Source organism: Solanum lycopersicum, chromosome 2, assembly GCF_036512215.1.
Source record: "Solanum lycopersicum chromosome 2, SLM_r2.1".
NCBI classification, from domain to species: Eukaryota; Viridiplantae; Streptophyta; class Magnoliopsida; order Solanales; family Solanaceae; genus Solanum; species Solanum lycopersicum.
In genome coordinates this window covers 64,771,685-64,785,798 of record NC_090801.1, presented here as the reverse complement: position 1 = coordinate 64,785,798, position 14,114 = coordinate 64,771,685, and the positions used below count along the sequence as shown (strand labels likewise).

Below are 14,114 nucleotides of genomic sequence, written 5' to 3'. Positions count from 1 at the left end.
ACAAAATCAATCTTAATCCGTTTACACTAGGGACGGAATTACTAAAATAGGAAGAATCGAACCAACCACCTTAGATAACTTGAACCCACTAACCTAAGCTTCCCAGCTATTTCAAGATGATTCATTAATAGGATACGTACGCATAAAGTTTTTAATTTGACCTTTAAATACGACTTTTAGTCGCATATAAGTATTTATTAAAATTTATGAAGTTGCGTTTGACAATAATTTCTGTTAAAAGCTAAGGACTTTAAATTAGATTCCAGCTGTATGTTTACCTTTAGAAAACATTATGTGCCGTTGTTTGGAGATTTTATTTCAGAGTGTTGTAGTTGTTACCAATTAATGAAAGAGTTCAAAGATAATGGGAGCTGTATAGTGAGGGGAAGGAGAAGAATAAAGCAAGCGAGCCCGCAAAAATGAGTTACGGTATTAACTCCGTCGAAACGCAGCATAGACTTGTCGCATCTTTATGATTTAACTACATATGATGAAGGGCTTAAGCTGGAAAAGGATCAGTAGCCTTTGATTAACCTCAACTCCAATCCCCTAACAAATGAGGCATGTCAAGCTGCAATGGGTTCGGTAGCCTTCTTCAGCCATTCCATCTCAGATGTATTCAGGTAAGGAGTAAGAATTTCCCTACATTTTGCATGGTATTCATTTAACCATTCAATCTCTTCAGGAATCAGAAGGCTCACGTCAATTAGTTTCCTCTGGTATGGTGCCTACATTAACAAACAAGATTCTTACCTTCATGACACATAACACTTCCAACCTATAGAATTAGGAAGTAAGTGATAATCCAAGTTTTAAAAAAAATACAAACAGAAAAGGACAGAGAATGTCTTGCTTCCTCTTGGACTGCAAAAGTGCAATCGCACCACACACTTGTACATCTAGAACATCTAGGTAGATGCATATCACGTATGTAAATAGACATAAAACATGGTGTTTACAAACTTACCCAAGTTATATGCTCAAATGATAAGTAGCCCTTATTGCCGAAGTTGAACTTCGTATGGCCCTCCTTGACAATAAGAACATTCTCTATTCTTATACCAAAGTTCCCGTCTTCATAATAACCAGGTTCTGAAAAATATATACCATATGAATGTTCAAACTCTGAAAAGCTGAAACAAGAAAACTATAAAGATGTGCAGAAGCAACTAGAAAGGTAAAACTGTTAGATTATTGAGCAAGCTGGACAACATGATGGTATGACGTGGTTTATCCTAATTTTATTGACAGGCCATTCTCTTACTAGTATAACTAGAAAAACATTACATTTCCCCTGATCATATCAGTTCTGTAAGTTGTAGATCTCCAGTAAGCAAATTCAGGACCGACTATGTTAGGATAGGATATTTACTAATGCACATCCTTCGTAAAGAAGCATGACAAACCCACTAATCCATGTTAGGAGTGAAAATACAGTCAATAACGCAGAGGCATCAATCATGCTAAGGAAAAGTTTACTTTATAACTCGTAATGTAATAAGATGCTACCGACCATCTGTTACAGCCATTGAAACTTGTAGCGGCACATCCCGTGCAGATGGCCTGAAACTAATATTATGAGGTCCTGCCAAAAATAAATTAAATGTAAATATAAATTGCTCCTTAAAAGTACCTCAATAATCATGATGGCAAGTTTACCTTCATGTACATTTAAGTAAGACCCGATCCCGTGTCCAGTACCATGCCTATAGTCAAGACCATCTTTCCACAAAGGAATTCGAGCAAGAATGTCAAGAGCTTGCCCTATCAAGAGTAGTTAAGCACAATGTTCTGATAAGCCAACTATCTTGGGCCACAGCATTTGAATGAAATGAAATGAAAATGGTAAGCATATGCCTCTGAATAATAGCCTGTGGATATAGGCATTGGTACATCTAACCACTGAAGAAAATTCAGAAAATTACAGACATCGAGTATCAAGTTCCACATAATCATACCATTGGTTCCGTTAGGAAACCTGGCGTTTCCCAAAGATATATGTCCTTTAAGAACCTACATAAAATAAAGTAACCTTTAAGCCATTAATGCAGTATTGAATTGTGATACGGAAAGAACAAAAATTTCCAGTATAAGATTCTAAAGAATCAATCACACAGAGCAAAACCAGCATAGAAGACAAACCTATATACATATATATACAAAAAAAAAAACTGTTCGAAGTATAGCCAATCATTATCCTTTCTCAGTCACCCCTAAAAAGATAAACCAGAAAAGAAAACCTAAAGAATAACGAAGGCAATTTACAGAAAAGTTTCGACTTACTGTTGCTTTGTTTACTCATAAGACAATTTCTTTTGCTCTACAATTTTTATGGATTTCAATCAACATTCATAGCAAAGAGAGAATTTCCCACAGGAAAGCATGTGTAATGCATGTATGTTAAGACTTGAATAAGAAGGATTACATGATAGAAGCACTGGAATAAAAGAACTAGAGATCTCTAGGAGAATAATGCCTCCAATAGATTCTCTAATCAAGGCTTAAATGGATTAACGCTTCTAGAATGATCTAAAGGAAGCGTGACCAAGTGTGGAAGGAGACCGGACATAGATAAGATCAGCAATAGTAATCTGAAATCAGAACTCTCATTATGAAATTTCACTCCATCATGCATAGCCGACATGGTTTGGAATCATAAAAATGCAGAACACTTTTCACATACCGCCGTGTAACTAGATTTCTCATGTGGAGAAGGTTTTCCGAAATGAATAGTCCGTGTAATATCAGTTGTTCCATCCAGATACTTCAGCAACACCATCATATATATAGAAAGATCACATGTTAAATATAGAAGTACGCAAAGTAGCAATCCCGAATATATGCTCTCAGTTCTCACATACCTGTGCTCCAGAATCGAATAGGTAAATACAATCTGGATCGAGTTCAGCACATGTTTCTGCCTCAGGTTTATAGTGGATAATGGCTGCATTTGAGCCAACAGAAGAGGTAGTTCGGAAACTTAATCCTCTAAAATGCTGCAGATGTAGAGGAGCAACATTACCCCATTACATTAAGATAATGGTGATACTATTGTTGAGAAAACAAGATTCTTAATGATTTTGCTAACTTCAAGAAAGATCACAACCATCAGAAAAGGAACCAAGCTGCACTTGTTGGAAGAGCTCAAGGCAAAAACTTCTAGTTAATTGAAGCAACTAAACATATTATCCCGAGGTATCTTAAGTACTCCTGAATCCCAATACATGTTATTAACATTTTGATAATACATACTCGTACTTTTTACCTCCTTTTTTTTTTGCCACCCCTTATACTTGTCTATTTTTAAATCACTACACTCACTTGCAATGCGGATACAATAGAAAAATGATATTATTGTTCTTGTACATTTTAAAAAATAAAGATAGAGAAAATATGCCAGCGTGTAACTGGAAAGAGCTCGAGTCGAAATCAGCATATCATGTGGTTCTGGAAACAATAACATAGCAGTTAAACAGAAGCAACAAACTGGAAATAAACTCTAGAGTCATCATCAGCTCACAACCTAGATGACGATAACTCATACATAAATAGAGTGATAAGAGTATAAGACAACAGATTTCATGCTAGAGTTTTCATCAGAATACAACCATTTACCTCCTTTGATGCACGGAACTCCTCCAGCTTATCACTCACAGAGACTTCTGTCAGTCTTTTAGTCCCCCTAACATAGTGAATTATTACAAAAATAAGGTACAAAACATGGACCCACTACTAAGGAAAACAATATAATATATCCCATGCTTCATGATAAGTTCCTCAATAATCACTTAATTATTGACTGAAGATCAGTAACTTGCAGAAGCTTCCTTCAGAAAATCAAGGGCCACTAAAAGTCTTGGCTCTATCTTAAGAAAACAAAGTCTTAAATTTTGAAATCCACACAGCCCACAAGAATAACCTTCTACACAGACTAAATCAAGAAATCACTTCTTGGATAATGCATCTTCCTATCAACAAAAGATGCCAGCTTTAATAGACTAATTCCTTTTTTCTTGGATCCTGAATTGTCGAGGGGGGGACAAAAGTCCTGAACTAACATCCTATAAGAGATCAATTCTTAGAATGTACTTACTCGCCAAAAACATGAAAAAGTACAAGAAACCAGAAATACTTACAGTTGTTTCTTCTGTTTGGTACTCTCAGCCTCCATGAAATAACCAGATGCTCCATATATTTCCTGCATCTGGAAAATTTGAACAAGTTGAAACTCATCTTGCCAAACTACTGAAACCATGAATAGCTTGAATCAAGTGTTTCTGCACCTAAAAAGTGAAGAGATCCCTGCTAAAGATATAAAGTTCACACCATTTGCAAAAAGGCATTGCAAGTAGACATAACATCTTTTTCTGAGAGATACATTATCCTTCTACTCTTCTAGTTTTGCATAGGACAGAATTTCTAACCCGACATATTTGGTTTTATCGGTATATACCAACTTGCACTCGTCACTTGTATAAAGATTAAAAAGAAACCATACACACATATATACATAGACGCACGCGCACACACAAAGTACATACATACACACATGTCTACATACTTATAGAATCTAAGGAAGATGCAAATGCAGTAGGTGGCAGTAACTCACAAAGATTACTAGAAGATTGACTCTAAGAATCTGACGTACCTGCTTATCAAGCCAGACAAGATATTGCACAACAGCTGCCCCATCCCGAAAATGGGCCTTCTTTAATCCTTCTATCTCAACAGGGTTCTAGAAATTATAATTTTGTAGTTTAGCAATCAACAGTAAGCTTGAGAATAGAAGTAGATCACAAACACAGATGATAATTCAAAAGCCAGATAATTTTTTTAGAAATGGCAAGTGTAATAAACTAAACTTACAATCTCCACGCAGTAAATTGTTCTAGTACAACACTCACTTTTTTTATACCAACAAGAAAGAAATTAAGTGAAAGAAAAAATATGGGAGTGAACAGATCATAGCAGACGCGGAAAAGACAGAAGAAGACAAAGACTGATTTGGTTTAATCACATAAACATGAAGAAACTAGTACATTAGACCTATGTTCCTCAGACTCTCCAATATGTTGCTGCTCCCGTGTCAGATTCTCCAATGCACTACTTTTGAAATATCCAACACACACCTATAGACATTTTTGAAGAGTCCGAGCAACATAGTGTTAAGACAGTCTGATAACTTTAGTAATAACTATAGCTGGGAGGAAACATGGAATTGGAAGAAAGTAATTGTATTGATGAAAGACACAGCAGAAGTTGGTGGTTAGCAAAAATATATTAGTTAAAGGTGTCAAATTAGTCGGATAAGAATGACTGTAAGCTCACACCAGAATTTTCATTTTTCAAAAAGAAAATAGTTTAACACCAATTAGACAAATATAACAATAACTGACAAGGAAAATAGAACTGATATACAAGCTTTGGTCAAACAAATGCAACAAAATCAGAGCTGAATTACATCTCAAACACTGACAAAATGAATACTTTCTCTTATCAAAATACGATCACTGATTTGTCATTTCACTCAGGAACTCTTAGAGGAGGTAAGGAGGGGGAGGAATCAGCAGGTCCATATTATACATCAAGACAATATAAACATGATGATTAGTATTTTCACTAAAAATACAACAGGAAATTAGAAATAATCCGGAGAAAGCTGAATTTGAATTCTTAAGGGTCGCAGACGGGACTGATGAGATTAACAATCCTAAACATCCAAGGGTCCTAAGATAGATTCAGTTCAAAATATTGAAAAGCATATAGAGGTAATGCATACTAATGGAACAACAAATGCTGATCAAGCTTGGGCCATCAATTGTCTTCATGTAATTCTTTGCTATTATTTTTCTTCTGATGGAACAATTGATTGACTTGACCCCAATCCAACCAAACAAAGGCGGTCTAAAGACCTACTAGACTTTCAACCACATAAAATGCTCAGACAACAAACTTTAGGGGATAAGTAAGTTTTGTGGTAGTATTATTCACCTTCAGAGCTTTTGCAAGGGCCAAAGGTGATTGCTGAAGGAGAACTTTATCAGCACTCAATTTAGAATACAAAGCGAAGCAACATGCTCCAGGATCAACCCAAATGAGGTCATTTACAAACTCAGCAGCATGACTATCACTATTTCCTACATAAGTGGCATTTCTAACATCAATCTTTGGGTTCCCTTTAGACCCCTTAGTTGAGGAGCAAGAAGTGAGTTGATCAGATGCAAGGAGGACCACATCTGAGCTAACATCACCATAATCCCGCACCATAATTCCATTTTCTTCCATGTAAGAGTTTGCCTGCATGGTATATACATGCTTATTTAATAGTATAAAAAACATAACAAAATGCAATTGTTTTCAGTTTAAAATGAAAAGATTATGCCATTTGGATGCAACCTCAGGAGACAATTTTTGCTTATCCACGTAGAAGAAGGCTGAATCTATAGTCACAATCGCAAATGCATGAACAACTGGGCAATATGATACGTCACTGCCACGGACATTATATAACCATGCAACCTGTACATTGGCAATAATATTGGAGAAATGAAGAATATCCAAGACGAGATTAGCCAAAGCTATAAGATGGAAAGCATTTGGGTCTATGGTTACACATTTACTTCATCAAGCGCTGTTATAATAATAGCACAAGCTTTCCCCATTACAAGCTTTTTCCTCAATTCTTTCAACTTCTCTGCAACAGACTGACCAGCAAATTGCAACGGATGCACAATTACAGGATTTGCTTGGGCAGGTAGCCGATTTTTCCAAACATCATCAACCAAGTTTCTAGTTGTTTGTACCAACTTTTGTTGTTTCTTAGCAAAAGCACACTCCCATTTCTGTGCAGTATCTACTGATACACACCACGTATCCACACCAATGGCCGCATCCTTTGGTAGATTCTAGTAAAGCACATTATAAAATAAATTAGCATACCAGCTGAACTTCAGGCAGGGTCACAAAGTTCACACTCCTCTAGCTTGCAATTCCAGATTAAAATAATTACAGCACCTTGTTGTATAGGATACAGTGACTAGAAGAAAAAACTTGGAAATGAAAGAGTAATTGTTGAAATGATACATCATATGTCAGTAGGGGTGCAGACAAAATACAATAGATCAGGCAATAATATTATCTTCAATTAAATTCAATTTGACATACTAAATTCCTATATTATCATTCGGTTATTGCTGCCAAAGTTATAAGACAAACTATACATCTACTGAAATAACTAAAGAGAAGCGAGAGTGACACTGTAGAAAATAAAGATCTAACAAATATAAGAGATTCAAGCTGAAAATATGATGCATGACAACTGATAAACAAAATGAACTCAAAGACCTTTGCCGATTCCGTATGAATTCTTGCTCTGGAAACATAATGAACAGTCCACAATAAAAGATTGAGATTTCGACTTCAATGCACTCACAGAGTCACAGTTTTAAAATTGAATTGGTGAGATGATCTCAGATTATTTTAAGACAGGAAGGTTGTATTATGGCAAGAAAAGTGAAGGATACAACATGAATGAACTGAAGGGATGTCATTCCAATTTCCAAAAGGAGAATGATGGAATGATCACTTCTATATGGAAGTTTTAATGCACATGTTGACGATAACAGAACCTTCAAGAAGATTAATATATCAACAATAAGATCAAAAGACATTTTCTATTCAAGTACATTAAAGATAATTACACAACTGTACACACAATACTTGGAAGTTCAATTATTTATTTAACATTTTTCTTTTTTCCATATACATCACAGCTGATATACATATAATAAATATAAGTACTGTAGGAACTCTGTAGAACTTCTGTCCAATACTTACTTATATTGATTTACTAATCACTACAAGTCTACAACCAACCAAGTAGGAGTCGATGAGTCTATACAATAGCAGTTCTGATGCAAACTAAGCAACAAGCAAGACAGGGCAAAAAAGTATAGAATATGTTAGTTTCGCACAGCTTATGATTTACATAAATATAGAATAAGCACAAATGGAATATACTAGAACAAAGAGAGGAATAGTCACATTGGCCATCCAGATATCAACGGGAGGATCTTCTCCCATACGCATGAGCTTCCACTGGTCACTGAGCTGCTGAGCTGCTTGTAAGAAATACCTGCCATCGGTCCATAAAAGTGCTTCATCCATGGTTATAAGCGCCAAACCTAGGACGAATTAATTTTTCAGCTGATATTCCACAAACGAAAACAATTAAATCAACACGGAGTGAAGTGATTGAGAAAAAGCAAAAACAAACCAGCACTTCCGGTGAATCCAGAAACAAATGCGCGTCTTTTGTCCCGTGCCGATACATATTCGCTCTGTCATATCATCCAATAACGCAATTGAAAGGCAAGTTCGATGAAATCACAAAAAATTGGAGAAAGAGTGAAGGAACCTGATGATAATCTTCGGAAGGAATAATCAGAGCATGAAGAGAAGGAGAGTGAGAGGACATTAAAGACCTAAGAGCAGCGAGTGTATCCGCCATCGTCTCTTTCGATTAGAGATTGGAGTTTGACTTGTGGTTTTCATCTCTAGTCCATGGCCATGGCACCAACTTCAAGCCAAATAGATACTCTCTTGTACATATTTTATTTCTATTTCTTTGTTATTTTGATAAATAGAAAAAAAATACATATAAAAATAATAAAATTAAAGCAATCAAAATCTCTCTTTGTTGGGTGATTCAGAAAAATTTCGACTTCATAACTCATATTCACCCAATTATTATTTAGATACATACATATATTTTATCAAATACATATAAACTTAACTAGATACAGTGATAAATTAGATAAATATAATACTAACTTAATAGGCCTAACCTAACCTATCAATGGTCACCTAAAGTTGGCTCAAATTTTTTTTACTTAGACACCTTAATTAAGTTTAATTCATTTTAGATAACTCATGTCGTGACTCATCGTGTCAGTTTGATACTCTTTGCTGACATGACATAATGAGTGATATACACGTGAAAAGCTTATTTAACCCATTTTTATTTTATTTTATTCGTTCTTTTCCTCATTTTTTAAGCATCATCTCTCAAAACTTAAACTCCTTCCATAGAAAAGTAAAGTGATGGTATTAATTAGTTAAAACAAAAACAACCAACATTATAATAAATCAAGGTATAATTATTTTGATTTATGAAAAAAATAGTTGAGAAAAACAATTGAAAAAGATTAAACAAAAGATTTTTGCGTTTTAAATGAAGAACTAATCATAAACTTGAAAGGAAGGATTTCACTGAGAAAACTTTGGAATGGGAAAGGAGGGAGCTCGGGTGGTGGGGCTAATGCGGAAGATGGTTTGGATGGGGGAGGATTTTGGTGATCGGGTGATGAGAAAATGGTTGGAAATCAGGCGTAGGGGTGGCGGGGAGAGGTGCTGCAAAAGATGATATATGCTAGGCTTTTTTATTATTATTATTATTTAGGCTTTAAAAAATGACAAATGTCAATTGAGTGATTGCCTTTTTTCAATACAAATTAAAAAATATTTTTGACATATATGTTACACGTCTTTATTTAATTTGTCACTTTGACATGTCATCGTTGAGTGTGTTACACCAAGGCGGTTCAAGCATAGCCTAAAGCAAAAATCAATGAAGCCTTAAACTTGAATTATAATAACTTTTATATAATTGATCTCTTCTAGTTTTCAATTGATAATATAATCATTGTTATTTTAAATTATTTTCATGAGATTATACTACTCCAAGTATGTCAAATTTTTTCTAATATTTCTCTCATTTTTCATGAAAAGTTAACTTTTTCTATAAATAGTATTCAGTATTTGTTAAAAAATAATACTCCCTATAACCTATTATTATTATAAAAAATGAGGTTGTTTTAATTTGGGGGCGTAAGACATATGTCTTTTTTTAATATTGTCAGTCACCCCTGTATTACACACCCTTTACACATTCGGCTGATTGTTAAAAAAATGTCAAAAAGATATAACAGGACATGACATGAGGTGTCTAAAATAAACAAAACCCAATTTAAGTGTTTGAGTGAAATTTATGCCAAGTTTAAATGGTCACCAATGGATTAGGTCAACTCAATAATGTATCGGATACATTAATAATGTATCAAATACATGTGTAAATATCCAATACATGCGCATATTTATTACTATACATATGAAGCCAATTAGATATACTAATAAAAATAGATGGATACATCTCTTTCTCATCTTCTTCTTAGTTAAGATGGAGGTTCATGAGAGTGTGAGAGAATAAATTGATTAACAAGAAAGCTTGAATCGGGGATGATTTAATTGTACAAATAACTAGTTTTAAGGAATATGTGGATCTAATGATATCTTAAATACTTGATATAAAATATTAAAAGTATGTAATACATGTAATTCTCTCTCTCTATATATATATATAATGAAAAAATGAAAGAAATCTCATATTTAAATTTTCTTGTTATCATTATTTCATATTAGTTTTACAAATCCCCAAAATCTCTTATTCATCACATTAATGTATTAGTGCATCAAATTAATATATCATGTATAAGATGTATATCATTTATAAAATATAATGTATCTTACTTAACGATTAATGTATTTCACGCATCAGATTAATGTACCAACGCTTATGCTATTGTATCAGTTTGAGAGATTTATGTAATTATAATCTTACTTTATCCTTTGTCCAAAAAGTATAGCGCAAAGGGCTTTGTCGATCCCATGAATTAAGCCCAAACAATTGCCTTAGTAGGCCCAAAATTTTGATCTCAAGAAAGAGATGGACGACGCTCATTTTTTTATTTTTTTTTATTTTAACGACGCTCATTCTACTGTGATTTTCACTTGTCTTTTTTACCATTTGATCTTCACCCAAAAAGATGAAGTTCTCACCCGGATTGCCCTTATTTCGTGATACTATTTAATTTTTGTTTTTAAATAAGATGATCTTTACTCCCTTTATTTTTTGCCTTTGTTACTTATTTAATGAAAATTTACGAGATAAATTAACTTTCGCTCGACATAACTATAGAAAATGTTTGTCTCGCTAAGAACAAAATTTATGAATAATGATAAAACTTTTTTCTATGTTAATCGATATAAATTCAATTGAAATTAAGCGAAATAATTTGTTGTTATTTTCTTATAGCGTTCTCGAACTATATAGACTCCATATGAATTAAGTAGTAGCTTGGACCACTGAACCATTTTTTTTTTTTCTAATGTAGGACACCTGAAGGACTCAGGTACAACCCCTTTTTTTATAATCTTGTTTTAATTAATAGGTAAGTAACATCTAGATTGTTAAACATACGGACATGGTTATAGTAGATCAACATTCAAACACCTGTACAATTTTATTTTTTTAACAAAAAAAATAAAAATAAAATTACATTGTGAGTGGGTGATCATGTGCTCAAAGCTAGCAAATTTGCTAATTAAAGACTTGAAAGAATTGAAATGACACGTAACTCATTTCTCAACCATGTATGTATTGTACTATATTAAGTTTGATTATATATTATTACTCTTAAAGTACCTATTTATTTAATTGATTGATTTATTAACTATAAAGGATTTTTTAAGCAAAGAATCAAACGGTACGTACACGTAGCCCAATTAGCTGTTTTTGGAGATTTTTGCTTATTAAAATGGTGAATAATCCTACTTTAAGATTGTTTTAAGTCACGACTTAGGAGCTGTATTGGACCCTCAATAAATTACTCAAAAACAGCAAAGAGTAGAGTCGAATTTCAAACGATTAATGCAGGTAAAGTCATACAAGATTATTTACCCCTATGGGAATTACCAATAATACATTTTAAATAATCACCTATATAATTTTTTAGAGTACTACGCATTAATCTCTTCTCTTTTTTTTTGCTCGATTAATAATGATTGAATTATCTTTAAAAAATGTAATACAATGAATATGATTATTTCAATCTCAATAAGATATCTCAAATTTTCGTACGCTAGAATATGAAAAAAATGAAACTATGAAGCATTCCCCTACACAAGAATAACCTTATGTGTTATGTTAATGGCCTATAGTAAAACATTAAATTGAGTGAAGTGGTGTGGTTTAGGGCACTCAAAAGTCATAAAATATAACCCACCTATAAATGGCTAGAAAGTGTCCAAAATTAAGGCGTAAATTAGGGATTGCTGAATTTTAGTGGCATATATAATTAAGTATCCATCTATTCACTTTCATTTACAGGTGTATTATATTTTGAACGATGATCTTAGTTATTTATAATTTTAAAAATTTCTTAAAAGATGGGTAAAAAAGAAAAAAAAAATGAGAGAATAGTGCTTAATTAGGGCAGAGGGAAACATGGAAGGATAATGTAGGTGGCTGGGTGGCATATTACAACCCCCAAATAATAAAAATTGAACATTCTTTAAGAGACCGACACATCCCTATCAAGCCTTACACTTTAAATAATTGTAATAATTATAATAGCTTGTGTAGATCATATCCTAATTAAATACTTTGGTGATTTGAGCTTATAATAATTATATGTTATTAGAAAGGGACAGAATGATTAGTGGGTGTCAACAAATATACATATAAGATTTGTTTGGATTCCCTTTATATTGGAATGTTAAACGAACAATGAGTCATCTATTCAAATCTCTAAAGAGTGAAAAATATTAATAAAAATTTTAAAATAATATATGAAATTTCTTTTTATTCAAAATGGTAAAATCGCTCATGATATAGCGATTTTGTCCATTGTAAAAAGCAAAATCACTTCTCTAAAAGCGATTTGTTAAATTTGACTTTCTTTTATAAAAAAATTAAAATAAAATCGCTTTCAAAAGAGTGATTTTTAAAATAAAAAGAACTTTTAAATATTTTTTTAATATGTCGCTGCTAAGGTAGCATCTTATGTTTAATTTTTTTTTATTTGCTTCTTTTTTTTAATAAAAAAGTATAAATAAAAACAATTTCTTTTGTTTTTTTAAAATCAAATAACTGCTAAGACAGAGATTTTTAATTAAAAATCACTTTGATTTTTTTTTAAAAAATCTTTTTTGATTTAAACTTTTTTTAAAAAACGAAGCAAAAAATTAAAAAATAATATTTAAACTTAAGTCGCTGCATAAGCAGCGACATACTAAAAAGAGTTATAAAAAAGAAATTTATTTTGAAAATCGTTCCGCGATTTTGTATAATGTTTTTTAAAAAAATAAAAATTAACAAATCGCTGCTATAGCAGCAGTTTTGCTTTTTTCGGCGGATAAAATTGCTACTTCGTGAGCGATTTTGTCATTTGATTAAAAAAAGAATTCATATACCGTTTTAAAATTTTTATTAATATTTTTCAACCTTTAAGCTCCGAACTCTTATTCTTATTCGTCAATAGGATTAGACAATATACGTGAAATTGTACAAATTAATTAAAGAGTTAATTTTATATATATTTAAATTATTTAGGGCCACTACTGCATCTTTTAAAAAGTCAGACAATAAGGGTAATAAAAAGTTAGCATAGCTAGTTAAGATAATGGAAATATTTCAAGGCAAATGCCATTATTAAATTATGAGCAAAATTAAGGGGATGATTTAGATTAGTCGAGAACTAAAGTGTTTAAATCCAATCAGTAATTAGTTGGTGCTTAATTAACATCATAATAACAAGTCGAAAAATGAGAAACATGAGCTACACTTGTCGGAAAAAAACATGGCCCAAATTATTAATTATATTAAAAGACTCATAATTAAAGGAATCATCCCACCACCATGTTGAATTTTTTTTACTTATTTTATCAAAAGTTTATTTCTACACATTGACGAAGCTATAAAGAAAAAATATTATTTTTCTTGCTATTTTAAGATAATAAATAAATTCAATATATATTTTTATTTAAGTGTACAAATAAAAATGAACCAACGACGAGTATCCTTTAAACGAATTAGTACTCAATAAACTAGAAGGAAACACCAACACATAAAACCTCTTTTATCTCTCGTTGTGCTTTATGCTTATCCTTTCTTACCATATTTACGTGTGGTTTAATCCTTGGAAAACTATCCTTACTCCAATTGTTTAACTATTCTTGCTTAAGATAACACCAATTAATAATTATAGAATTGTTAT

The 14,114-nt window shown here is 32.5% G+C and overlaps 1 protein-coding gene across 1 annotated transcript; it reads right to left on the bottom strand.

The window, feature by feature from the left end:
* Nucleotides 1–420: 420 nt before the first annotated feature.
* Nucleotides 421–8,573, bottom strand: app1 (Xaa-Pro aminopeptidase 1). Its single transcript, NM_001246992.3, has 16 exons — nt 8,417–8,573; nt 8,276–8,339; nt 8,044–8,183; nt 6,621–6,905; nt 6,397–6,519; nt 5,992–6,297; nt 4,649–4,735; nt 4,137–4,204; nt 3,616–3,682; nt 2,862–2,996; nt 2,684–2,764; nt 1,959–2,013; nt 1,660–1,764; nt 1,514–1,585; nt 968–1,092; nt 421–728 (listed from the first exon to the last, which is right to left on the bottom strand). Exons 1-16 carry the CDS (start codon nt 8,507–8,509, stop codon nt 567–569), a joined length of 1,968 nt encoding a protein of 655 aa, NP_001233921.1. The 5' UTR covers nt 8,510–8,573; the 3' UTR covers nt 421–566.
* Between the last annotated feature and the right edge of the window lie 5,541 nt (nt 8,574–14,114).

Bases quoted from the DNA above. Each gene is read 5' to 3' on its own strand.
- app1 (NM_001246992.3), bottom strand. From the start codon at position 8,509: ATGGCGGATACACTCGCTGCTCTTAGGTCTTTAATGTCCTCTCACTCT. The intron at 2,997-3,615 runs GTAAATGGTTGT...CTACATCTGCAG, and splicing joins AGTTCCGTGCATCAAAGGAG to CATTTTAGAGGATTAAGTTT. The intron at 2,014-2,683 runs GTATGTGAAAAG...TATTTTATGTAG, and splicing joins AGAAATCTAGTTACACGGCG to GTTCTTAAAGGACATATATC.